The 27,832-nt window shown below is 44.4% G+C and overlaps 1 protein-coding gene across 1 annotated transcript in view; it reads left to right on the forward strand.

Annotated features, from left to right (window-relative positions):
• The first annotated feature begins 407 nt into the window (after nucleotides 1–407).
• Nucleotides 408–27,832, forward strand: part of DNAH9 (dynein axonemal heavy chain 9) — a 1,435,662-nt gene continuing 1,408,237 nt past the window's right edge. The window contains exon 1 of the mRNA XM_086930591.1: nucleotides 408–823. Within this exon, the coding sequence (XP_086786717.1) occupies nucleotides 467–823 (357 nt within the window). The 5' untranslated portion in view covers nucleotides 408–466. The remainder of the gene's footprint in view (nucleotides 824–27,832) is intronic.

The following is a 27,832-nucleotide window of genomic DNA, read 5'->3' on the forward strand; positions in this document are numbered from 1 at the left end:
GGAATGCTCATCTATGAGACTGTGTAATATATTAATTTTGCCATGGCATGCAAAGTACATGGCATCACGCGGAGCTGAGCTCTTACAGCTCAGTTGTCTTGTCCGTCTTCATGTTCCACCTCATAATGTTAGCTTTGCTCCAGAGAGCTTAGCAGCAGTAAACACTGTAACCAGGGAGACCCTGGGCGCCAGCCATGGAGCCCAGAGTCGGTAACAGGGCCAGAGTCTGAGCCCCTTTGCCCTGAAGCACTCCTGGTCCTGTTCATCCGCACTCCAGTCCCTCCAATCACGGCATCACCTTGCGAACCGCCGTCTCTTCCCTTGCCCCAGGGAGCAGGATGTAAACACTGTAACCAGGGAGACCGAGGACGCCAACCACGGAGGCCGGTCACACTGGCAGCATTGTGAGCGCAGCGCTCCCCGGCTCCGCCACTCTTCCTAGCCTCGCTCAGTGCCCGCAGCCGCCATGTCGGAGCCCGAGGCCCCGAGTGCGGACGGCCGCCTGCTTTTCCTGGAGCAGACGGTGCTCCGCTCGCTGAGGCTGAAGCCGGATCGGTGGCAGAAGCTGCTGGCCACCGAGGAGTACCGGGCGGCTGTGCAGGCTTTCGTGGACCGGCCAGAGCGAAGCCTGCTGCTGCTGGCGCTGAGCCCGGCGGGGCAGCTGATGCCCGCAGAGCACTTCCCACCCGGCGGCAAGAGCAAGGCTGTCTATTTCCTCAAGAAGGGGGAAGAGCCCCTGAGTCTGGCGGGGTCACGGGGGCAGCTGCTGACCGGGGAAATCTCCTATAGCCCATTGGAACAGCTCTCGGCGCTGGTGGAGGAGGTGAGCGGGCAGGGGAAGTTTGGAGTGAGTGTGTGGCGGGAGGCTGCGGTAACTCAGCTTTGGTCCAAGGTGGTGGAAGGAGGGCTTGCCTTGGGGGTGGGGGAGGGGGGTGCTGGGGGAGATAGATGGAGGAAGGGTATTCAAAGTTCAGACACAGCACGGAGGAGGTACAGGGGCAGTTGTGACAATTATGTCTTCCACCTTCTTTTGGACTAGCTGTAGGAAGACAGCAAATATAAAGCCTTTGGGGCAGGGGTCTGCGGTGGTCTTTGATGAAGGCAAGGAAGTAAAATGGGGGCAAGGGACCGTTCATAAAGTCATACGGTTGTAACTGTGAGTTTTTCTTCTGTCCCTGATGGAGGAGGTGGTAGGTTAGGTTACGGGTGCATTGCTCTAAAATGTGGTACGAAATTCGTAGGGAGAGGTAGGGTCCTGAAGGAGTGTGGGGTATCTGCTTTGAATAGACACCTACGCCCAGAGGCCTTCTACGTGGGGACTCAGACGTAGAGATGGGCGAGCCAACAAATTAACAGGGCGAGCCGAGGCAAGGGTCGGTTTGGGCACGTAGGGCCTGATTACGATGGCAGAGGGACTGCCACCGACGGCCTTACAGTGGCGGTCCCATAGCCATCCAGCCCATTGGATCCGACCGCCGTATTAGGATGCAGACAGTCAGCTTTTGACGGTCAGGGGAAAAGACTGCCATGTCTGACAGGATCAAGGATCCCATCAGTGCGGCGGTCGGACTCCTGTTCCCTACAATGGGGTGGTACCTGCTCAGGCACCACCATAGGTATTTAGGATGTCCCTTTCTGCCGACCATTTCATGACGGTTAACCCGCCATGAAAAGACAGGCAGAAAGTGACTTTGGGGGCCCCTTCCATCCTGGCCCTCCGCTATGGGCCCTGTGGGGCATCTATGGTGCCCCCTAAACACCCCTGCACCATGTGACATGCACAACAGGGTGCCTCCACATAGTGCAGTGATGTTTTAAATCTTTTGTATTGCAGCTTGTGCTGATGCCCGCAGCACACGACTCAATACAAAATATACAGATTGCGACCACCGTGAAGGCGGTCGCATTGCAATGCGGCCAACGGGACCTCTGACTCCTAGTCGGGCGGTCATGCTTCCGTGTCAATGTCTGGTGGACTTTCGTAATCATGCCCTAAGTGTTATGCATGAGCAGAACCTTAAAAATAAGCGGCATGTAAATCATGAAGCAAACATGTTAGAACATTAAAATGTGTCTTCAATACATTTAAAAGTGTATTTCTATAACTAGCTGAACCGTTTCACTTTGGCTTGTAACATTTTTATCACTGCATTGAGAAGTATTTATTAAAAAAGAAAGTTTGTGTATTTGAGGGCAATTTCATATGTGATAATGGACAAAAAAGACATTCAGTGAAATAAAATGTTTGCCTTTGATCACACAGTTTGGTCAAGCAGGGGAGCATGAATTGATCCCAGATTTCCAAGTTTCACACTGTACAATCCAGCCACTAGACTGGTGGGCATCTGTTTATGACATGACATGTTAGTGCTTTGTCCTAATTCTTGGAGGGTGACATTGGAGTTAGGGTAACAAGCAAAATTTATATTTTGTTTTTCACAGTTTTACATAGAGAAAACCTTGACCAAGGCCATAACAGCATTTCACAACAAACACAAACTGTGTTACATGTTTTTTTAGCACAGGTAGATTTTCCAGGATTCACAAGATGCTGAGCTGAGGCCCGGATTTTAACCTGCTCCCACATTTACATGGTGGGCGGCTGCATCCATAGGCTACATGTACTCCTGCAAAATCCTGGCTTCTTTTAGGGTTGAGATTGAGATCCTTGAGTGGAGCCAAAGCCAGGCATCTGGCATGAGCCTGACTCGAGCTTTCAGTGGCTTGTCCTCCACTACTCAGAAAAGACCAATGCTTTAAAGTTAATTCATGATAACATAAAACACATAAACAAGGACTTGCTGCTGGAGGAGCTAGTATTGCATTTCGGAAATGCGAGTTTTTGAAATACCAGTACAACAGAACCGTGTTCTCAGTAAATATGTGAGTGTATATTGTGGCACCTTGCCCATAAATGATTGGTGGAAACACCAATAAATGGTTGACGTCTTAAGGGGATGGTCACAAAGGTATCTTATACCTATGAGTAACTTATAACTTTGCATTTAAACTTTTGAGTATCTTTACTTCTTTTGACTATTCATCATTTAAGAGTTTAAAGTTACTCAACCTTTTAGACTTACATGTCTCCATCTCCTAAAACAGTGAATGGATTAACATTTATAAGTGTAAGTTGATACATGCAAAAAGGATCAGTGGTAAGTCCAGCATCACACATGGCAAGCACTGAGCCTGCGACACCCTCCCTTAGAAAATAATGAAGGCAGGGCCTTAAAAAAGAACCCTTTGGGAGATAATGTTGAATCAAAATAACTTAATACAACTTTAAAAAATATATATAACGTTAATTTAATGTTAAAACAGTTAAATACGATTAAATGAATACATATTATTTTATGGTACAGTATTTTAAACATTTTCATTTAAAGACAAATGTAAACATTTTTTTTCAACAATAATTACATTCATGTAGATTATTTCTTTACATAATGCTTTGTAAATTATAATACATAATAAATATAAATAATGTACTTTAGTTGAGATTTTTTTCTAAATCTTTAAAAATAACGTTCATAACATTTAATACATTTAAATTAATTAAATATTTAAATAAAAATTAAGTTATTAGTACTTGAGCATTTCTTTGTTTTGTTCTACATTTGAAATGAATATATAAACAACAATTGTAATGTTCATGCAAATAAATAAATAAAACTATATTTTTCCTTTTTTTTATTAACTTTAATATTCTACATACATTTCCCCTATATTTATCCTAGGGAGATTTCTACCCCAGTGGTTAAGAGCTCCCTATAGAAAAATATAGGGAAAAGTAAAAACGGTTTTTAAAACTTTTAAACAATTCCTAAAAATATTTTTATTCGAAATGTTAAAGTGAATTAATTTTATATATTTATTTTAAATGTAAAACAAATATAAACTAATAATACAGCACCATTAACTTAATTTAAAATGTGATTAGTTTGAATACACTAATAGAAATAAAAATGTTTTCTGAAGTTTCCATTTTTAAATAAATCCCAACTAATGTAAAAAAAAATTATTTTTATATGTATTAATAATTATTGAAAGCAATGTATAAAATAATTTAAAATAATGTAATTATATTTCAATACAAAGTTAATATTACAATTACTTCTAAATTAAAAATACTAAAATATGTTTACGTTTTATTTTCACCTTACAATATATATATTTATATTTTTTACTACTTTAAATAATTTAGCATTGTTTTCTGTGAGGTGTCAAGTCTCTACATCCATTATTTGTTCCAGTATCAGTGGCTGAGTATACAACAACAGGGACAAGGGGCGAGTGAAGGTCCAGCGTACACGACCCCCAGAGGTACAGGTACATTCAGAGGTATGCAGTTCCTAAGAAAAAGAAAGGAAAGGTCAGAGGTGCCTGATGTATCAAGTCGGGATCTGTTTCATCAGGAACAAGAGCCCTCACACACCCCAAGGGGTGTCATGCTTCATCAGCGGGCAGCTCCTCTTTGGGCTAGTCTTGCAATGTCCAACAGTGCCCAACCTTTGCTACTGCTGGAGTTACTACAATAGGCACCTCCGACCTTTCCTCTTCTTTCTTAGGAACTGCATACCTCTGAATGTATCAGTACCAGTGGCAGACCATGTGTGGTGCTGGGCTTACTCCAGATCTGAGAGGGAGTACATTTACTGCTGTTTTAGGTCCTTTTTGACTGTAGTAATTTAAAATGTGCAGTTTGTGAATCATGGTGGGCTTACTCTTTTGTGGGTGGTGGGTTCCTGTATCTCTCTAACTCTCCCTAGACCCCACTTTAATCCCCCTAAACCCCTCCGATTTAATAGTAAGTATGCCCCCTTTCCAGTGATACCCTCGCCCTCCCACATTTACTACTAAGGGGACGATTTTGATGTCGGACAGACCTGAGTCTGTCTGACATCGATTTGGTTCTGGGATCGACCTCCTGTCGGCGGTCCCAAACCAGCAATTAGGATGCGACCGAACACTGTTCGGTTGCACTCCTATTCTTTACAATGGGAGCATGCATTCCGACCCGAATGAATGCTCTCATTGTAAAAATGCGAGGTGCAGTTCAACCCTGCACCCTGTGGCAGGCACCTTAAGGTGCCTGTCACACGGTGCAGAGATCAACAGGGGCCACCATAGGTGCCCCCTCGGCTGCCACACGGAGGCCTTGCACCCATGGGGGCCCTGCTGGTGACCCCCAAAGTCGACTTCCGACATCCTTTCTGTGTCAGAAAGGCCAGAACAGAAAGGCTGTCGGAACCCGACATCATAATCCCTGTGGTGGAAAAATCCGCCTTTGGGATTACTGTAAGCATTCCGACTGGCGGATGGGCTCTCCGAGCCCGTTGGATGCCAGTCGTTATGTCTGGTTGCATTCTTTTGTGACCGACTCCATCCTAATGGGTTGGCCTGAAAGGAATCAATCCGCCTGATTAGGATGCAGTCAGAACGGTTCCGACCGACAGTTGGAGACGTTTACAACCGCGTCCTATTCTGATACGGTTAGGAAGGCTTCCTAATGGCATTTGCTCCTTCCAAATCGAATCGGGAACATGTTCTTCTGACCCAGGATCCAATTATGATGCGATTAGGAACATATGCTCCCATTGAAGTCAATGGGAGTCCAACCAAATCGTATCCGGAAGCTTCCGGATGCATTGTACTCTGTCAGTCGGACTCTCCCGCTCTGAGTGGGTTGGAAACCATTTCCAAACTGATTCAGTCGGGAAGCTTTCCAATCCGCATCGAAATCAGGCCCTAAGTAGTAAACTTACATGTGTGAATATTTCCCCCTAGAATAGATAGGAGAGATTGAGGTGGTTATTTAGACTCGTAGGTTTGTGAATTGCTTTTTGTTGTAAGTAGTACTCATGTACATACTACAAAATGCAGTTTGTGAATGAGACTTTTAATTTGGATGTCGAAATGTAGATAATTAAAGGTCCACACGGAATTAAAGGAGCTGTGGGTTCCAGGTCCTGCACTATGGAGAAATCCAAGGAAACTTTTGTGGTGAGCAAATGAAATACACAGGCATCACAATTGCATATTCTAAATGAAGAGGCTTGGATAACTAGAGTTAGTAAGAAAGAGAGCAAATGCCCTGTGAAATAGTATACACCCCCTCCGATTATAAAGAATAAAACACACAACTAAGAAATGTCTTGTAAGAAATTAGGTCATTAGATGAGATTGCTGGAAGTCCCACTCAAATAATTAACACAATCCTTGTAAGAGTAAACCACAAAAGTCATTAAATAAACGCGTGCTTAACTAACTCTCTGGTAGCTTAGCACGAAAGCAATCAGGTTTAACTTAGATGCAACGTGTAAAGTATGTATGCAGCTCTAAAAGATTAATAAAGTGAAAGCACACCACAAGAAAAACCCCAAACCAATTTAGAAACATGGAGTTAAATGTATTTTTTTTAAATGACACCAAAATGACAAAAGTCCAATCAGTAAAACCGAAGATATGAGATTTTAAAGTTTTAGGTGAAAATAGCACCAAAAAGCTCTGCTCACGATTATCTTGTCACGCTGGACCATGGTAAATTTACAAGTTGCGATGGAGCCGGGGTCAATACAGGGACCAGAGTCGTCCTGTTGAACCGTTACCTTCTCAAATCCTTGTAAGGAGCTGCTGTTCATGTTGTTGGTGTGAGGAACAGGTTGGGCATCACAGGCGGTCACTGTTTCAGGTGCAAAGAGCTGGTCATCACTGAAGCTTTGCATTGGAGATCTATCCGGGCTGTCGCCGTCGGTGCAAAGTGCAGGTCTTGCTGGAGCCTTAAGTGGGCAGTCATCGAAGATGGTCGCTATTGGCATGAAAAGGTCACTTTGCAGGTCTTTTCTTTGTCATCAGAAATAGTATACTCAGATTCCATCCAAGAACCCACAACCTGGGTGACACCTCCTGGGGAACAGTTCTCAGGCCAGAAGCAGACCTCAGGCAGGTACTGTTGGTGCTGGTCTGCTTGGCAGTTGGAGGGAGTCCTCTGGAAGCTTGTTGTGTCCCAGTACCACAAACAGGAGGTCAGCCAGAAAACCCCTGATATCACTTCTGGGGAACCATTTTTCAAAGGCAAGCAGATCCAATCTTCCTTCTTCAGACAGTAGAGCAGTCAATCTTCCTCGGATATGGGAGTTTTCTGAGAAGAGGTCCTGAAGATACCATCTTTTGTGTGAGGGGAATTCTCTGGCCTCCCCCCATAACTGGTTCTGGTCAGTTCACCTCTTCCTTTGGTCCTGGCTCAAAACGCTCTAGGGTGTCATAGGCAAGGGCAAGCCTGGTGCTAAGTTACTGTGTGTGAGCTACAGGCAGGGACTTCTAAGTGTAATCATTACAGGGTACAGCTTGTCCCCAGCCATCCGGTCTGGAAGACCCACTATCCTCACAGTCTGGAAGAGCCACTCCCATCACATCTAATCTTCTTTTGTCCCAATTTCTGGAAAGAATACCCACAACAGGAGAGCCATTTACAGACAGGTGACCCAGGACCTTGGTAGAAAGGCACAATTAGTTCGGACAGCAAAATTATTGCTTTCTAAAAGTGGAATTTCAAAAGTGTAGCTTAAAATCCAAGTGTACCATTAAAGAGGATTTCATATAACAATTCATTAGAGTGGAAGAAACATTTCTCTATCTGTTCCTAAACTGAAGTTATCACTTATTAAATGTAATAAGGTAGCCCAGTGTTAGTATATGGAGGAGATAGCCTGACAATAGTAAAAAATGACTTAAAGAGTTTTTCACTGCCAGGCAATGTAAAATGTAAAGCCATATGTACTACTTTTAAAAACGATGCACTCTGCTATATCGGCCTTTAGGGCCTATCTTAGGATTGTTAACAAAGGAAGATTTAGAACTCGCAAAAGGTTTATTTTACCAACACAAAAAGATGCCGGACAGAATGCTGAACTGTGTCAAACATTCACCCTTAGTCACAGACTTGGGTTTAGTCCATCGTTGTTATGCTCACCATGGCATCAAAGTTTGGTCCCAGCCATATGCAAATCAGTCTTGACCCTTCTCCCCTTGGGAACAATCCAGTACAAATTGAAGATGCCTTGCCATTTCCACTTCTGAAATACACAAGTGGGTTATGGTCTATATACAAAACAAAAGGATTACTCCACTAATAAGTATGAAGCTTTTCAAAAGCCCATACTCAAGCAAGTACCTCACGTCACATAATCTGGTACTGTCATTTTATCACAACTTTTGAGGGTTGTAGATAATGCTTGTGTGTACTTATTACTTTCATGCCACTGACTCAAAACAGCAACAAGGCTAACTGAACTAGCATCAATTATTATAGATCACTTGGAACCACTAACAAACTCATCATGATGAAATCATAATACGTTTTCTAATTTCTTCCAAAGCACGCTCTTATTCTTCATTCCATAAACACTTCTCCATTTTATCCAGCAGTTTTTTTAATGGTCCTACATTCTGGGCATAATCTTGAGCAAAGCTGGCCTAATAACCACCTAGACCTAAAATGAACCTTAATGAATCAATCAATTCAAAACTTTATTCAGTTTGTATAAAAACAACCATAAAAGTGTACATACAGAAAAACAGGTTACATTAATCACAATCAGATAAAAAAAGCAAAGCTGAAAATTGCTTAACAAACACCATAGGGCCAAAGTTAATCACAGTACAATACAGTTTCTTAAAACCATTGTTGGGATCTCACTATATATGCATGTTTTACATGCATTGAAATAAAAGTGTCACATTAAACCAAACTCTGACATCCTTTAACTCAGACAGATATATTACTGCGGCCAGGTGCAAACCACTGTGGTTCGCGAGCAAAAGTGGTTTTATGTAATAATTTCTAAAACCAGAATAAAAGCCACAAAACATAATAAAGTGCACAGTGCTCTGATTACTCTGTCCATTACATGAGCAAGGAAACTTGTCCAAAGGGCAGGTTTTCATGTTTGGGAAAGCAACTAAATGATGGCAAATGTAAATTTTCCACAGCCTGATGACCAGAGAATCGGGATTTTATCAAGGACACGGAGGCTAAGATTATGCAGTCTCCTTTTATGGCCAGCTTTCACAGCAGCAACAATTAAAAGGAATCTAGAACTTTGAAAACATTCTATTCGTCTATATAGTCCAGCAACAGGCAGCCATCTTCTTTCTTTGTGCTCTGCGAACAAGATAAACTTTAAGTCCAAATGAATTCCTGATGAATGTATCCAGAAGAACAAACGTACATGGAAATCCAAATACAAACCTCGTCACTCTGAAAGAAAGTATAAAATAAGTTAATCTACCCGGGCGGGTATCAGAGGTGATATAATATTTGCCTCCGTGTACTTAATAAAATAAAATCCGGAGGCCTTTATTATGCAAGTGCAAAGCGCATTCAACACATTATCTCACAACTTTTGAACATGCTCTCATTGGACCAATCGGCTGCTCTCAGGGCCGTTTCTGCCATTAGGCAGGACTAGGTGGCCGCCTAGGGCGGCAAAATGGTGATGGCGGCATTGTGTTGTGGGCTGTGGCAAAAAAAATCATGCAGTGGAGTGCACTGACTGTGCAAGCGCACCTGCTGACCCGAGCGCACACCCTAGATTAGTGGCGGGGGTGGCGCGCACCCTAGAGTAGTGGCGAGTGTGGAGCGGGACGGACACACTACTACTAGTGCTGTGCTGCTAAGTGTGGGTCCCCAGGGCCGTCAATCTTGTAGCGCTGGATAGCGCTTTCAATGACGGCCCAAGGGCAAAATTTGTGGCCAATCGGTGAGCAGTGCTTCAGCCAGGGAGGGCAGCCCAGTGACGGTGACGCCGCGTGAGTTTGACGCGCACAGCGCACCAGTGCCATAATCGATCTATCTCGGCGCGCGCAGGGGACGGACTGTGTGTGTCGGCACAGTCGGCTGGCGCGCTGCTCTAGTGCCCCCTGGCTGGGATGGCCCCTGTGTGATGGCCGTGAATTAACCACCTGAATTAAATAATTAATAAGGTTTCAGATTGCTATGTGTGACATTTTCTTGAATTCATTGTAATTATGAGTGACATTTCAACGAATATGAGTGACACTTATTCACGAACAAAGTCTAGCAATAAAAACAAGAAAAATATATAAATTACAGAAATGACACCCATTTGAGCAACAAGGACCTCTAAAACGAGTCACATCATAATCCACAAGCTGCATTACTGAGCAGTGCGCCCTGGTCTGGTCCTGCATGCCACCCACTACCTGCGCTAAACCCTGCTGGTGGCACCATCACCCCACTCGCAGTTTGTCACACAGAGCTACATTACAAGCTCTGCTGACTCTGATACTTGGCGCACTGAGAAGTTACGTTGGCAAGCACCACAGTGGCTCTCACAATCAATCACCTGAACCAGGTGCGAGCGGCTACTAACACACCTTTACAGTCAGTGAGACGAAGACAGACTGCTATGTGATGTACAGTCAGTTCTCAGCGGTAACAGGGCAGACAGGTGGCAGCTCAGAAGAAAATCATGCCAAGGGTAGGCAGATTATATCATACAAGTTATTTTATATCTAATGCATTTATTCTTCTAGCCTGGATGACGGGGGAGAGAGTGATGGTAATAAAAGGGAGGGGGCGGCATTTTTTAATTCTCGCCTAGGGCGGCAAAACACCTAGAAACGGCCCTGGCTGCTCTTAAAATGTCCTGTAAACCTCCTCCCAAGATGAAATCTTTGGAGGCTGAGGAACCTCTAAGCGAATGTGCTCCAAAAATAGAGGTGTCCATACCCCCTTCATTCATAACATCTTTCATGTATCTAGCTAAGGTAGGGGGGGACGGCTTTGTGAGGCTTCTTATGAGAGATTAGTAGTTGTGCGACACGTTTCTTAGATTAAGTGTTCTCCTTTGGTATTCTTTCAAATATTGCACCACACACAGTCTTAGGGTAGAAAACTGTTGAGGAAAGAGTCTTAGTTCTTCTTTTAATATAGAAACATACTCCCTCAGGTAGGTATGCCTTACTGGTGACTTCTAAAGCTCTAACATCGGATGTACATCTAAATGAAACCAGACATAGGAGGGTTGAGAGTTTGCAAGAGAGTTTTTAAATGATAAATATTGATTATCACCCCAGTTCTCTAATACTTGAAGGATCAATTTGACATCCCAAAGAGAGGTGTACTTAAGTATGGGTGGTTTGAGGACCCTAATGCTTCTCATAATCTTCCTTGTTAAAGCATTCTGGACGACAAATAGTCCATCTATCAAGCAATGACCATCAGAAATGGCTGATGTACAGACATTTACCAACCTATATGGCAATCCTGACTCAAATAGTTCTGTTAGATAATTTATTACATAGACTACATCAGTTGAAATGGGATTGATACCCTATTGAACACACCAGCAAATCCATGTATTCCATGCCAGTCTATATGCATTTCTCGTGTCAGATGCCCAGGATTCAGATATGAGTCTGAAAGCATCTGGCAAAAGGTCAGGGATTTCCCATTGTCTCCGGAAATCTTCCATACCATCAGAGTGAGGGAGCCTTCTTCTATTAGAGGATGGATTTTCCCTGAAGGGCCAGGAACTATGGTCTCGAAATTCGGAATTAGTAAGGGGAAGTCTACTGACATTTCCAGATTTACCGGGAACCATGCTTGGGATCTCCAAAGTGGAGTTACCACTACTACTGTTTCGTTGAATCTGCGTGTTTGTAGGAGGAACCTGGATAGCATAACAAATGGCGGGAAGGCATATGGCCTTAGACCTCTCCAGTCCTGTAGGAAGGCATCTACCCCAACAGCTTGAGGGTCTGGTTTCCAACTGAAAAAATGTGTCAGTTGAGTATTTATTCTGTCTACAAAGATGTCTATGTTGAAAGGATGTGTCTTTGAATTCTATGCAGTATCCCCTGACCGTTTGTAACACCCAAGGGTCCTGTGTCACTAAATTCCAGTTTCCACAGAACTGGGCTAGTCTCCCTCCCACCTTTATAGGGGAACCTGAAAGGTCTTTCATATGACCTACCTGATGAGAAGCTTTTTTGTCTTTTGTCGCCTCTGGTGTTTCTGAAGTGCCCTCTTTGTCTTTGGGGGTAGAAGTTAGAATAGGAGCCATAGGCTTGTTGAAAGGACCTATTGCCTTGTGCCATAAAGGGTCTTGAGGAAGGGATACTCCAGCCGGGGGAACCGATCACTTGTTCGCCCGGCCCTTCCAAACACTCTGTCGTGAAAAACCTTCCTTATCTCCTTTTGAGATTTCTGTATAGAGCTAAAGATGCCCACATATTTATCCATCTCTTTTATGAAGTCATCGCCCTAAAGTTAACCTGGGAAAAAGGTCCCCTTTCTCTATTGGCAAGCTCTTTTAGTTTGGGGTTGAGGTTCAAGAGAATGCTTTTCCTTCTTTCATTTTAAAGAGCTGTGTTTGCATTCCCAAGGATTCAAACTCCTCTCTGCGCCCACTCTCGCAGTTCTTTTGGGTCGACCTGAGTTTCGCTCAGGTAAGTCTTCTCGGCTATCTCAAAGATTTTGGTGAGGGTGCCAGTAATGTCCAGGAGTCTGTACCAGGACTTTAGGCCTCTATCTAGGCCTCTTCTAGGGTATTTTCCCCCCATTGTTAATGAATGACACGACCTTTGGGTGTTACGGTTATCTTGTCGGGGAGGGATGGCCGAGGGCATCGTAAACGAAACCTCACTCCTTAGGGATCTCCCTTCTCAACCAGAAGGTAATATATTCAGCCACATGCTGGGAAGGGGTCCATTCAGGTTACAGGTGATTTTTTATAAGGAGGGGTCAAACATATTGTGCCCAAATGGGTCAAGAATCCCCATCTTAGACCCGGAGGCCTTTGATGCCTCATCAGATGTCCCTTTTATAGTCGTGGGCGAGTCCTTGCAATCAGAGTCAAACTCTGAAGAGCAGGACAATTCCAGTTCTGGCTCGCATGTCTAATTGTCATCGGACTCACTGGATATAGGGACAAACGGGCCTCTTTCATGCCCATCCACAGTGTCGAACACACTGACTTTATCACCGGATTCATCTGGTAAACCCTCAATGACCCCTTTAGATTTCTTAGACTTTTTATTAGGGTGGTCACCTGATGGCCTTTTTTTGGGATTTATAAGACCAGGAGGAGCATCCAGGTTGGACACTTACTTTGGTATTCAAAAGGGTTTCTAATTTTTTATTGATGGTGTTCCCTATAACTCTATTTACTAATTCCTCTAATTTCCCCTCAACTAAGGAATCTAACTGCTCCTCAGACATTCTTTTTTTTTTAAAGTAATTATATGTAACGAATGAGCTAAGAGACTCCCTTTGTGGGTAAGGGTTAAAACTACAATATATGGGCGTATAATTGCCTAATTAGGAGGGATTTAGCTAAATATATGACCAGCTGGGGCAGCATGAGTTAATAGGTGCTCTGCTTCGTTGCAACCGTCATTCAAATATGAAAGAAATGATGTGGTGGGCTTGACTTCCTTGTTTTGTGTTATGGGCTTGATAAATGTTCCTGGTACGGTCGCGTTTGGAGTTGCGGCCGCACCAGCATAGATATGTGAGGTATGGTGCCCCCAGGAGCAAGGTTATGAGGAGGCGTGAGGATGAAGCCTAGGTGTGCGGTAAGCCAATTTAATCAGTTATGAGCTCACGTACGCGCCGGCAGCGGTGCAGCCGGTTGCGTGAGCCGCATTGAAGCAGGGAGATACGGAACATGTGTGGCCGCGTTGATGTGAGCGAGGCCCCGTCGCGTTATTTGAATCTGGGCTACTTGGCTGTGATGGGGAGGATTTTGTGGTCTCTGGGTGACCTAGGAAAAGAGTCTCGGTTTGCAAAATAAGTGTAATTAAGTTTAAAGGCGTGATAAGGGGGGCAGCCCAAAGCCGACTGGATAAAATAAGCTCAAGAGTATTAACACCTTAAAGGGCAATTCATTTTCATGTCACAAGCATATATTAACACAAACATGACCAAAATAATGTAATAGGAAATAAATACGTATATAGTCAATAGTAGCTTGCACTATGCAGGTAATTTTAGGAGAGAAAATAAAGATTACTTATCTTATGAGCAGCAGCAATAAAAGAAGGAAGATGGCTGCCTGTTGCTGGACTATATAGACAAATAGAATGTTTTCAAAGTTCTAAATTCCTTTAAATTGTTGCTGCTGTGTGAGCTGGCAATAAAAGGAGATTGCATAATATTGGCTTCCGTGTCGTCGACTAATACAAAACGATGCATAAGATTGGGAATATGAGTTAAATAATCTTGACAGCTGTTAGAACTGGGGGTCTCTAGTTGGCAGAGGTAGGTACCACTGTCCAAGTAGGGAACCTTGCTTCTAGTCAGGGTAAGGAGGAAACCCTCTGAGATAACCCCTGCTCTCCCCCTTGGTAGCTTGGCACGAGCAGTCAAGGCTTATCAAAGGCAATGTGTAAAGTATTTGTACCAAAACTCACAGTAACACAGTGAAAACACCACAAACTGACTCCACAACAGTTTAGAAAAATAAAGGTATTTAATCTAAACTACACAAGACCAAAACGACAAAAAGCCAACATACACAGTTCAAGAATATGGTTGCAAAAGAGTTCCTAATGTTAGCGTTAAAATAACCCCCAGTTGCGTGAAAAGTTCACAGTAACGTCACGTTTAGCCAACAGTACCTTTAAATGCAACAAAGTTCCAAAACAGAAGCTGTTGCGGTGGAAAACAAGGAATGCGTTACTCCTGAGACCCTAGGGAGGCGTTAGCGACAATTCCGCTGGATGTAGCGGCGTGTAGCGACGAATCCGATCTGTATGGGGAGGAAGGCGATGTTCTGTGTGCTCTTTTACTCCTGACATTGGCTCACTTAAACACCCCTCTCAAAACCTGATAAAAGCTGCATTGCTTAACTGCAGATCTCTCAGTAAACACTGCATTCAAGTGTATAACCTTCTCGAGGATGAAGCCCTCGATATTCTGCTACTAACTGAAACATGGCTCGGTGAAAATTCTGATCCAGATATTATTGAGGCGATGCCTCCAGGCTACTCACTCTCTAGACTTGATAGGCAAGACGGTAGAGGTGGAGGAATAGCTATCGCTGTTAGAGCTCCTCTGGAATGCTCCCTAGCCCCCCTGACTATTGACCACAGCGAAGCTGCCTCATTCTCGATCACACTGGGGCCCCAACACTCCCTATCAGGTATCCTAATATACAGACCCCCTGGCAGATTGTTTGATTTTACAACTAGCCTAATAGAGGCGACAGCACATCTCGCCTTGAGGAAATCCAGACTCCTGGTGCTTGGCGACATGAATATTCATTTTGACGATGCCCAAGACAAGGATGCCTCGTATATAAAAGCAGAACTTCTCTCTTTGCAGCTAGCTCTAAAAAACCAGGACCCTACGCACAGACATGGTCACTTGCTTGACCCTATCTTTGGTAACTGGAATGGAGTTGAAGCTCTTCCCCCTATACCCGTTCCCTGGTCTGACCATTTTGTTATTCCCCTACAAATATGGGTGTCCAAATCTGCAACAAGGAGTGATAGCTCGCAGATTTACCAATGTCGAAAGTGGAAAAATTTTAATTTAGACACTTTCATCGACAATCTTGAAGCGGCAGGTCCTCCTGGAGGGTCTGACTGTGAGACTGCCTATACCTGCCTCAAGAATTGTGTACTAACTGCCCTAGATAAAAACTGCTCCTATTCGTAGGTCAGTAATCAATAAGAAGAGAAGGAAACCCTCCCCGTGGTTGACTTCAGATCTTCAGGTTGCAAAATCTGCTTGCAAGAAACTGGAACGTGAGTGGCGCATTAAATTCTGCCCCATAGCTAAAGACCACTATAAAAAAGCTCACGCGAGCTACTACAAACTCATCCGTGCCGCTAAAGCACTTCATTACAAAACCCGCATTGGAGAGGCTGAAAACTCCTCTAAGGAGCTTTTCAAAATCTTCAAAGAAATCTCGGTGGTTACAAATGAGAGCATTGCTCAGAATGACTCGGTTGAAACATGCAATAATATTGCTAAATACTTTGCCAGCAAAATCACCAACATCTATGCTAATTTTGCTAATGATGTGCCTTTGGGATCCGACTTCACAGAGAACTTGGAGATCACTCACACTAAGACATGTCTAAAATGCTTCTCTGTCCCTCCCACGACCATTTTCAATAGTATCTGCAAAAGCATTAAATCAGGCTCCCCTCGGGATCCTGCCCCTCCCAAGATACTAGCAGCTAGCCTTAAAGCCTTAGAACAACATTTTAGACACATTCTCCAACTCTCCTTTGTCACGGCTACCCTCCCTGCGGAGTGGAAGAAAGCCATCGTACTTCCAATAAAGAAAAAACCCAACATAAGTCAGGATATCCTTGAAAACCTGCGGCCCATCTCGCTGTTACCTTATTTGGCGAAGGTGGCCGAAAAAATAGCTAACCGCCAACTCATGGCCCATCTTGAGTCAAACAATGCCTTCCACAGCTCCCAGTCAGGGTTTAGGGCAGGATACTCCACCGAAACCGCCCTTCTGAGAGCGACCGAAACCTTACGGGCAGGCGCTGATGAGGGCCAGACTATGGCACTGATTATGCTTGACCTTAGTGCCGCGTTCGACACTGTGGCTCACTCCATCTTGCTACAGTGTCTGAACAAAGCCGGGGTCACCCAGGAAGCACTGGGCTGGCTTAAAGCCTTCCTTACCAACCGCTGCTTCCAGGTTCAGAGAGGCATGTACCTCTCTGATAGCATAGCCTTAGAACAGGGGGTACCTCAGGGCTCGGCCCTGAGCCCTACCCTGTTCAACCTGTACATGGCCCCCTTGGCTGAAGTGGTCCAATCGTTCGGCATTGAATTAGTTTCATATGCCGACGATACCCAACTTCTCATCTCCCTGTCCCAAGCCCCCTCCATTGCTGCAGATAATTTTAAAACCTGCATGCAGACTCTGGCAGGCTGGATGACCCAGCACTGTCTGAAGTTAAACGGTTCAAAAACGGAGGTTTCGGTAATTGGAGGCAGAGATACTAGTTGGACCAAGGAGTGGTGGCCATCTTGTCTGGGACCGTTACCCACTCCCTGTAAAGCAGCTAAGAACCTGGGGATCTGGGTTGATCCCAGGCTCTCCTATGACAGCCATGTGCACAAAGTGGTTGGGAAATGCTTCGGGGTGATGAAGACCCTGAACCGTACCTTAGACCTCCTCCCTCTTGAAGCCAGGTGCACTATGACCCAAGCCCTGGTGACCTCGAGGATTGACTACGGAAATGTGCTTCTGCTCGGAACAACACAAAAAAACATCAGGAGACTCCAAGTGCTCCAAAATACGGCAGCACGCCTAGTCCCTAGACTCCCTAAAAGAGCAGCCTCCAAACCTGCCCTAGCCACTCTGCACTGGCTCCCAATAAAAAAGAGAGTCCTATTTAAGGCACTCCTTATGTGCTACAGGATCATCTCTCACAAGGCTCCCCCCTACATGACTGATCTGGCTATCCCCTACGAGCCTAACAGAACTCTCCGCTCTGGGGGAACTGGATTGCTTAAAATTCCCCGCACCAAGAAAGCCAGAATGGGAGGCTGTTCCTTTCGTGTAATGGCTGCCAAAGAATGGAACTCCCTCCCCATAAATATCAGATTAGCGGACTCAGAGACCTTGTTCAGAAAACTTCTGAAAACCCATCTGTTTTCCCTCTAACTCCCTCTCCTGGCCTTGACTCTCTTCTCCACAGCGCGGGGACACGCCGGGATGGCGTCACCAGGCGCTTTACAAGCCCCTTTATTATTATTATTATTATTATTTATGACTTGTATGGATTCCGGTGCGGAGGTTCCGTGAGAAAATGCTCGCAAAGGGATGATGCGATGATTCTCGGAGCTCTGCGACGATTCTCGCAGTGACGTGATGCAGTGATCTCACCCAGCGATGACAGGCTCTGCAATGATGTTCGCAGCGGCGGAAATCTTCCCGCTAATGAAGGGTGCGACGTCTTCAGGCAGTGGCGACAGGCGCTGCGACGATCTCGGTCTTCGTAGTGGCGGGAATTTTCTCGCTCAGCCGGGTTTGCGACAAAACTTGCAGAAAGTTCTTTAAAAGCTTGGTTTCCAGCTACCCAACACAGGTTCAGCTTCCAGAGGCACCACACATGGGCCATGCACTCCAGGAAGGACAGAACTCTCTAAATAGAGTTCAGGAAAGCTGGGGTTGAAGTCCTTTTGTTCCTGGGACTTCATAACAGGGAGCCAGCTCCCAACAGGCCCTTGGAGATTCCTTCAAGCAAGGGGACACAGCACAAAGCAAAGTCATTCCCCTCTCCTGGGCAGCAAAGCAACAGCAGGTCAGTCCAACAGAGCAACAGCAGGACCGTCTTCCTTCTTCAGTTTCAGCTATCTCCTTGGCAGAGTTTCCTTCTTGACTCCAGGATGATCTTAGTTTCTGTTGTCAGGGGCCCTGTACTGTACTTATACCCCTAAAAGTCTTTGTTCACTTTGTGCAAGTGGGCCCTGAGCCCGGTCTGACCCAGTTCTGGGTGTTCCTTGAGCACTTTGTTTCCTGGCTTCTCCTTTCCTTTCAGAGTGAGGGGCGGGATCGTCAGCCGCCCAGCAGGAGGTGGAGCCAGCTTTGTGGAAGGCAGCCACAGCCCTATTCAGGCCCAGGTGCCAACTTCTTCCAATCACTCAAGTTGCAAATGCAGTCATTCAGCCTAGGGCTGACCCAGCCAGCCTCCTGGGGACTCCCCAGCCCCGTCACTCTCAAACCAGACAGTCAATTCACAAACAGGACAAGGCAAACAGAAAGGTCAGCCAAGAGAACAACTTCTTTATAAAAGTGCTGTTCTCAAACACAGGATTTTAAAACAACCTTTCCTGAAAGATGTGCTATTAAATTCTGAGTTCAGGGATACCAGACTTTATTGTCCTATCTTGTTCAATGGGAAGATATGCTGGTAGCCACTGTAGCCAGAATCATCATGATAGCCTATAGAGCAAGATAGCCTTACAGCAGTGAAAAACGAAAATGGCTGTAATTCACTACCAGAGCATGTCACTTGCACAAGTACATGCCTTACCTTTGACATACACTGTACCCTGCCCAAGTGCCATCCATAGGGGTGATCAATGTGTACAGAAAGGGAAGAGTTAGGCCCGGTCAGTGGGAACACTGACCAGGAGGACATGGCAGTTCACAGACTGCACACAGGCTCTGCGGTGGCAGGCCCGAGACACCATTTTAGGGCTACTCATGTGGGTGGCACAATCAGTGCTGCAGGCCCACTAGTAGCATTTAACATCACCAGCCCTGGCACATTCAGTGCACTTTACTAGGGACTTCTGGGTTATACAAATATGCCAATCAGGTATATCCAATTACAATCAAAATTTACACAGGGAGCACTTACACTCTGACACTGATCAGCAGTGGCAGAGTATCCAAATCATCTAACCAGCAAAAACGAAATCCAGCACAGCATCAAAAATACAGGAGGTAGAGGCAAAAGATAGGGGGAAACCACGCCAAGGATGCCAGGTCTAACAACAGCCCACTTGTGATGTAAGTGTTAAATTAAACTTTACTGTTGGTTTCCTACTCTCACAGTCTCGCCAAGCTTCCCTCCTATGATTCATAAAGTGTTCTCTAATCAACAATTAACTAAGTAATGTTACTTGTTGGGGATTAATCCAGACTGACATCTTAAATAATTTACTGTACAATGAACTATTATAACTTAACCATGTAATCTTCATAACATTGTCCAAAGTAAAACAGTCTAAAATAATTGATTTTGTAAAATTAGTCTCTTCTTTGGACCATGGGGAATGCCAGAGCACTAGATGAGGGGATGCAACTATATCTGTGAGGTACTGAAGCCCTACTTCTCTATGTATGAATCTTTGCTCAAGGGTTTAAGAACATTGCAGATTGCATCAACTTTGATCCGCAAAAATTTTAATTTTTCAAATGCGACTGTCATTTCTTTTTGCTAAGTATCTGAAAAACTTTGATCACAATTTTATTAAGTTCCCCTATGATTTTTGAAAAACGCAATATCTCTTCTTGAAATGCCTGTACCCCTTTGATGCATTTAAATACCTTCTCCATAAGTTTTCAAAAAACACTAGCTGCTTAGGCTAACCCAAAGGGAGAAGCCTCAAATATCTAATGGTGCCAAAGGCTGTAACAAAAGTCGTAAAATCCATAAATGATTCTCTTAAAGGAACTTGATGATATGCTGACTTAAAATGAATCAATAAAAATGTGGCTTATAAATGGCTGCCAACATCTTGTGAATACAAGGTAAAGGATTGCAATCCATCAATATGTTCCTATTGAGAGATTTCAAGTCGGCACACAAATCTCGTCCATTTTCTTTTTGGTGAGCACAACATCGGAAACCCACTCAGATATTTTAGTAGGCTCTATGATGCCATCTGTGCGCATCATGGGCAGTAAGCTTTTGAGGTCTTCCCTGACACTGAGGGGCACTTGCCTCACTTTGTACTGTAGAGGTACAACTCCCTACTTCAAGCATTTCGCATTCTGAAAGCCTTTCACACATCTAATGTGATCATCAAAAACTTTTTCAAAAGTGTCCAACATTTCCTTAACACTGCCATTGTCCTGAGATAGCAACAAACAGGCATACCATTCAGAACAATTATGATTACATCTCAGTTTTACATATGACACGCAAACCTATCAATCACGCCATCCAACAATATCATTTTGACTCAACAATTTTAGTGTTTCATAAAAATGCCCTAAGAATGTCTTTCTCTTCAAACGCTTTTGGATTTATGTCATGTTCTTACAACTTTTAATTACCAAATTTACCAGTGAATGTTTTGTCAGATATAACATTAGTAAGCCAGATTCAGCCATTATCCTTACATTTACTTCATTACCAGGACACTCGGTGCTCCTTTCAATAGTAAACACTCAATTATTTTGAATAGATTTTACACTTAGAGGACCAGCATTTTTGACACTCCTGCTCACGCACTCTGACAGTGACCTATTAATCTCTTTGCATTTAACACACAGTCACAGGTCATGCAGGACTATTTCCAACATGACGTTTAGAGATCCACTTCTGAAACACACAAAATGTTTCTTTTGAAAGATGTTCCCATATCCATCTTTCTGAGAGACCGCGCATACAACACCTGCACTAACATCTTCAGCCAACAGTTTAGCACAGATAGTAGATCATTCTGTACTTTAGGCAACATCTAAAACTTTGTCAAGAGTAGCATTCCTGCATGCAAGTAAACGTTCTTGAATCTTTTGGGATGCACAGATGGAAACAAACTTGCCTCTAAAATACGTGTCTGTGATGTCACCAAACAGCAATAATTGTAAATGCTGCTATACATTCTTCAGATGACTCTCCTTATGAAAAAAACTATGTTGTTGGAGAATTAATATAGGCTGTTGGCCCAATTTGAGTAAAATGAAATGTAGATGCTATGCATCCTTCCTTTGTGGGCAGCAAATGTTTAGAGTGAAAGGGGGAGAGGATGTGGCGGAATGGCCAGAATTGACTACTTTGGAACTGGTGAACCTGGCTTTAGGCTTGGCATAGGCTCAGCAACCTATGACTCTAGACAAATCACTTAATGATCTCGTGGCGAAAAAAAAAAATGTGTCCTTGTGTAATGTAACTTCGGGTCGAGTTCACGCAGAACACAAAAAAAGAAAAAAAGGCAGGAACCACAGTAGAGTCAACTCGTCGCCATGTTATTGTGACGGTACACCCCCCATTCATGATTGGTCGAACACAAATAAATTGTTTTAGTCTTTACTTGCAGTTTCGAAATGTAGGTAAATCGAAGTCCCACAATCACTTGAAGGTGCTAACACACACGCAGAGGTGCAAGAAATGGTCGCGGTGAGCAAATGGAATAGGCTGGCATCACAAGCCTCTTTGCAAATGAAGAAGATAGTTCACAGTCATGGCGAGAGGCATCCAACAACGTGTGCACATTCAAAGAACATGAGTTGTGTTGATAACGTGTTCTAATCTATATACCGCTTTCGTAGCCCAGCAGATCTGAACATCCAATGTAAATCTGACCACGCTCTCCCCCTCCGATCAGGGCCTATGCTAAGCCCCCCTCCCCCCTCCCCCACCGCTGCGATTTTTGGAAGGATTTTGGAGCATTTTCGCACTTGTGTGTGCCCGCCAGTGTCAAACCTTACTCGGTACAGTGCATTAACCAGTGATCACAAGCTTCCCCTGAGAAGGGAGGAGACAGTTTAGTTGCACCATCCCTGAGGGTGGAAGCGCGCAGGCGTGGATAGACAGGCGTCCTCCTCGTGTCCCAGTGCTTCTCGTTGCCATAGTGATGGAGTAACAACAGGTTTTGTATGTGACGGGAGGCTAGCAACAGCGCACGTTGACAGAAGATCTCCCACGGAGTTCAGAGAACACTAATTAAGTGCCAGACTTCAGCAGGGTGGCATACTTCCGGTATCCAACTTGTCAGTGCCATGCCTAACTCCCTAATCTAATATTGTGGCTAGAAGGGCGCCAGATGACTTCATGTCATAAAATACATAGTTTCCAGTCCAGAACCTGGGTTTAATAATCTACTACATAACATTCTACCAAGTTGTAGTTTTGCTTAATTTCAACAGAATCAATTAGATGACCAGAACAGAAAGCAATGACTTGTGCAAAGAAAGGCCAGCGCTTGAGAAAGGTGCTCTGCCGACCTAGCGCCATCGGTACCTAGGTGAGATGTTCTTGTTCAGAAACACTCCGAACTTTGCATATTCTAATTGTCTCTTTGGCGATTTCAGTTACATACCACTAATAGTAAGCTGATAGCATACGCCACAGAGGACTATATTTGAGAAAGGATGTCTTCCATATGTGTAGACACACCTAGCCAATGTTTTGGGCTAATTAAAGTGGCCGGGGGGACAGAGAATAGTCCTGAGCAGTGGGTCTGAGCCCTTGAGCAATGGTCAGGCTTTTTTAATTGTTTATTTAAATAATGCGATTTTATATAGCGCGAACATTACCCGAAGGTGTCAGAGCGCTTTACATAAGAACCAGTTACGATACATAAAGATTTAGGATTACATGAGTTACACAAAAGATACAAACAGAAAAAAATTGCAAATGTACAAGTTGTAAAGCCGCCAAGGTACTGTGACTAAACAGGACTCCACCTATGTTGTGACAGACAGCAACCAAATGATGCTACAATAGCTCACGTTGGCGAGAGGCAAGAAATGAGATACTCCAATATCACAGACCTAACCTGTGAAATCAGGAATAAAGAAGCTCTGGCTTCAGCTGACATTCCTGCTAGTATGGTCATCCCAGCGTCATGAACCCTATATGCTCTGTCGATTGTGGTGAACCACAAGAACAAAAAGACTAAAAAGTAGCAGAACGTGCATTGGCTGGCTACCCTACTCTGAAAAACAGACCTGTTCTCGACCAGCATACAATGCGCCTTATTAGGTGGACCAGTGCTTAAAATGGACCGGTACCGTCCGGTACGGAGTACCGGCACTTTTTTATTTTGGGAGTGAGAGTACCGGCACTTCTTTAAAGAAATGCTATACTTTTAATTGTAGAGTGCCGGCACTTCTCAGAAACGAGCAGGTACTCTGCTACAGATTACCTGCACGTCTATTTTTCCATTTCGAGCACTGAGGTGGGCCCTCGATGCGGGCATGAAAGCCTCCGGTATTCAGTGACAGTATTGAACTTCAGGGGAGCCTAAACGCACCCAGTGTGAAGAAAAGTGCAGACCTGACTGCTATCAGCTGCCCACGCATTTTCTACGAATTCAAATACCTAGGAGTTATCTTTAACACTGGCAATTTTTGAATCCTTTTGCTGGTTGCTAGTACGCTGGAGTGCTCTGGAGAGGATGTTGCAACGGCTAGCGCGGCCGACTTTGTAGCTGAGGAGCCAGGTTCGAGTGAGGCCGGAAGCTCAAACGTCCTGTGATTCTGGGCAAATCACGCAATCTCCCCTTGTCTGAAAATGAATGTGTCGGTCTGTAAAGCAACTGGTGTTCACGTAAAGCGCTCTGATACCTTCGGGTAGAGTTCGCGCTATAGAAAACAGCAAAAACAAGTGAGAGAACTAACATAGGTGCTCCAATCTCTAGTGATGCGAGGCCCAGGGAAAATCAAGTTTACCGAGTATTAGGTGCCTCACGTGGACTTTACGATTATGGATCCCACAATATGATGTCATGAAGAGTGTGTTTGCTTCATCTAGTCACTAAAGTTTATCGTGAGAGGGCAGGGCAGATGGACGGGGCCCTGGGTAGCTGCAAGTGATCTGATAACTCATTGGACTCATACCTAGAACAGAAAGTACCGAATGATAGTGCAATGTCAAATGTTACACATTTTATTTAGGTGCTTTCAGCAAGTGTGCCTTCTTTCACACACGTCAAAACAATCGCATAATTAATGCATACTTTAATTCGAAAATTCAAAGAATCGGAGGGATTTAAAATATGACGGGATGGAGTTGATTAGACCAGAACAAGGAAGGTGGAGGTTCCTGCTCCGGCACGATACTGATTTGTTTTCTTTCACACTGGGACTATGATAAAACGTCTGTTTTTTTCCTTTTTTTATTTTGTATTAAACACCTTCATTCATCTACAAATTAACACACATTTATTCATAGACGAGAACAAACAAAGGCAAACCGAAATACAGGGAGTTCCAAACGGATAGCTCTTAAACAAAAGGAAAAAAAGGGAATAATGAAGATTTTAGAACAGTTTACAGGCATACACACATTATTAGGACAAGTAAAACAAGACAAAAAAAGGAGTTCACTCAAACAGATTTAGCTCATTGAGTTGTACCGAAAGCAATCTTAGCTGGGGTGTGATAAAGAAAAAAAAATGTTTAAAATGTTGGGCTTGGAGACTCGCAACTCGTAAAACCGCATTGCCAAGCTTAAGTGACATAATAAACTCCTCCCCTTCAACATTCAACTTCCACTGCCATTTCTCGAAGTGTTTGTCTAAATCATTGCCCTGTAGTTGTGTCAGCTCCCTATAAATCTGGGTGATAGAACACCCATCTGGGTTTTGAACCGCGTCCATAACTGGATTTCTAGCTAAAGCTTTCTCGCCCCCTTTTTTCCGTGAGATAGATGAGCAAATCTGGAGGAATTAAAAAAATTCCCTGCGTTCGAGGTTATAAAGAGTTTGGGCATTTTAAAATGTAATTATACCATCAGAGGTTAAAAATATTTTTTCCTTTGGACTAGAACACTTTCTTATACATGCATACACCAAATGTTATGTCACATAGTCCACACTCACACACTTGGAACAACTCCAGTAGGGATACAGCTAGTCGTTTGCAGCGAGACGCTGCACACAACTCCAGTATTCTTTGTTCAGGAGCTATAGAGCCCTTTAATGAACCACAGAAAACTGGTTGATACGTCACAAGAATACTTGTCTTTTATAACTGCCAAGAACTTGCTCTCTATACTTTTGAGCTGAAGTCAGCACCACAATCTGTAAGACGGACCAGACAATTTTCCAGCAAATCCGGAGACCACAGATGATTGACCTTAACTGAGGTTGCAGTGATATGATCCTAGGCGAGTTGTTTTATATATATATATATATCGCAGGAAGAACACAGAGAGTCCGCCTCCCCCCGTTTCGATCCGAGGCCACCGAAGTCATCTGCGGCGTTCCACAAGGATCATCATTCAGCCCCACCCTCTTCAACTTCTAAGTGAGACCCCTTGCAGCCATCGCACGCCAACACAACCTCAACATCATCTCCTACGCTGACGACACCCAACTGATCCTCTCCCTCACCAGTGACCCCGCCTACGCCAGAACTAGCCTACACGAAGGGATGAAAGACGTCGCCGAGTGGATGAAGAAAAGCCGCCTGAAACTGAACTCAGACAAGACGGAAGTCCTCATCCTGGGACCTACGCCCTCCGCCTGGGACGACACCTGGTGGCCCCCGGCCCTAGGCAGCGCACCCAAGCCAACAGACCACGCATGCAACCTGGGCTTCATCCTGGACTCCTCCCTCTTGATGACCAGACAAGTCAATGCCGTCTCCTCATCATGCTTCAACACCCTACGCACGCTTCGTAAGATCTTCCGATGGATCCCGACCGAAACCAGGAAAACGGTCACCCAGGTACTCATCACAAGCCGACTGGACTACGGAAACACCCTCTACGCCGGAACCACAGCCAAGCTACAGAAAAGACTCCAACGCATCCAGAACGCCTCCGCCCGACTCATCCTGGACATACCCCGACGCAGCCACATCTCCGGACACCTGAGGGACCTGCACTGGCTCCCCGTCAGCAAGAGAATCACGTTCAGACTCCTCACCCACGCACACAAGTCCCTCCACGACCTGGGCCCCAAGTACCTCGACGACCGCTTGACCTTCTACACGCTGAAGAAACCAAATATTTACAATACTCCTTCTCAGGGGTCTTACCAATAAGTAGTCCATTCAAAAGTGGCAAAGAAATCAACACAGAATCTGAAATATGAAAAGACATCTTTATTATTATTAATTGTGAGGCTCCGTTGCCCAGCCACTCTTAAAGCAACTGAATGAGGGAGTCTGCCTGCATGGCCTCGCACAGGCCTTTTATACAGAAAATTGTGCTCTAGGCACACACATTCCTTATTATTATTAGTCACTCCCAGGACGTGCACACAAAGCACCACTTTCAAGATAAGTCCAGGCTAAAAAAAGGATGGCACACATGCTTGGTTTCCTGTTCAATCAGGCCGGACAAACCCACCATAAAACCTTCAACTAGATTGATGAACATGTCTTAAAGGAAAGGCAGCAACAGATGGGACGGAGATAGGAGCGGTGGGAACGGTGCCATAAAAGATCGGACATGTCCTGCTCTTTGAATTTTATTGCGCCAGCTGCTGAACAAGGAACTGGCTTGGGAGGTTAGCCTCAAGCAACAAGGTCAGCTGTCGTCAGGTCATGCAGAAGTCAGCACAAACCCATGCTAAGGTTATGTCCTTTAAATGATTGCTCTGCCATGGGGAGAGCCTACTGTAAGGGCAACAAATAACATGGCTGCTATTTACAAGATGAAACCCAAGTGTTCAATGCAAAACCTTCAAATGCACAGTGAATCCATTGGTGTAACATGATGAAAATACTCATGAATAACGCATTCATCATTTGCGGTTCACTGATACCAAATTCATAACAGAATCATGACATTTAAAACACAGGTTCAGAACCCCCAGAACCACAACGCCCACCCGCCAGCTACGTTCGACAAGCCTCGCCCTCGCCGCCGTACCAAGCATCCGAAGAGCCACCGCCGGAGGAAGATCCTTCTCCTACCTGGCGGCCAAGACATGGAACTCCCTCCCCACCCACCTCCGGCTGACCCAGGACCATCTTCAGGAGACAACTCAAGACTTGGCTGTTCAAAAAGTAGCAGTCCCCTCTTCCCCCAAGCGCCTTGAGACCCTCCGGGTGAGTAGTGCGCTATACAAATGCTATGATTGATTGATTGATTGATTGATTATATCAATGTTTGAGTCAATAGGCAGATCTTTATCTATTGGAAATTAGAAGGAATGAAGAAGTCAAATTAGACAAGTTAAATAAAGATACATTGTTTGGAATCAAAAGTGGAAGGATTATCTATGTTAGTCATGAAGAAGGTGGATGTATCCATTAAGTCTCACCGAAACGCATTGACGCAATAAACTCTGTTAAATTTGAATCAGGACAAGAAGCATAGAGGCTAAAATTTATTGTTCCTTGCCTTGTTCATAGTCTTTTCAAATTAACCCTGTAAAGGCATAATTTGGTTGCCTTATTCCTGCTCCTTC

This window comes from Lissotriton vulgaris, chromosome 7 (genome assembly GCF_964263255.1).
Source record: "Lissotriton vulgaris chromosome 7, aLisVul1.2, whole genome shotgun sequence".
NCBI classification, from domain to species: domain Eukaryota; kingdom Metazoa; phylum Chordata; class Amphibia; order Caudata; family Salamandridae; genus Lissotriton; species Lissotriton vulgaris.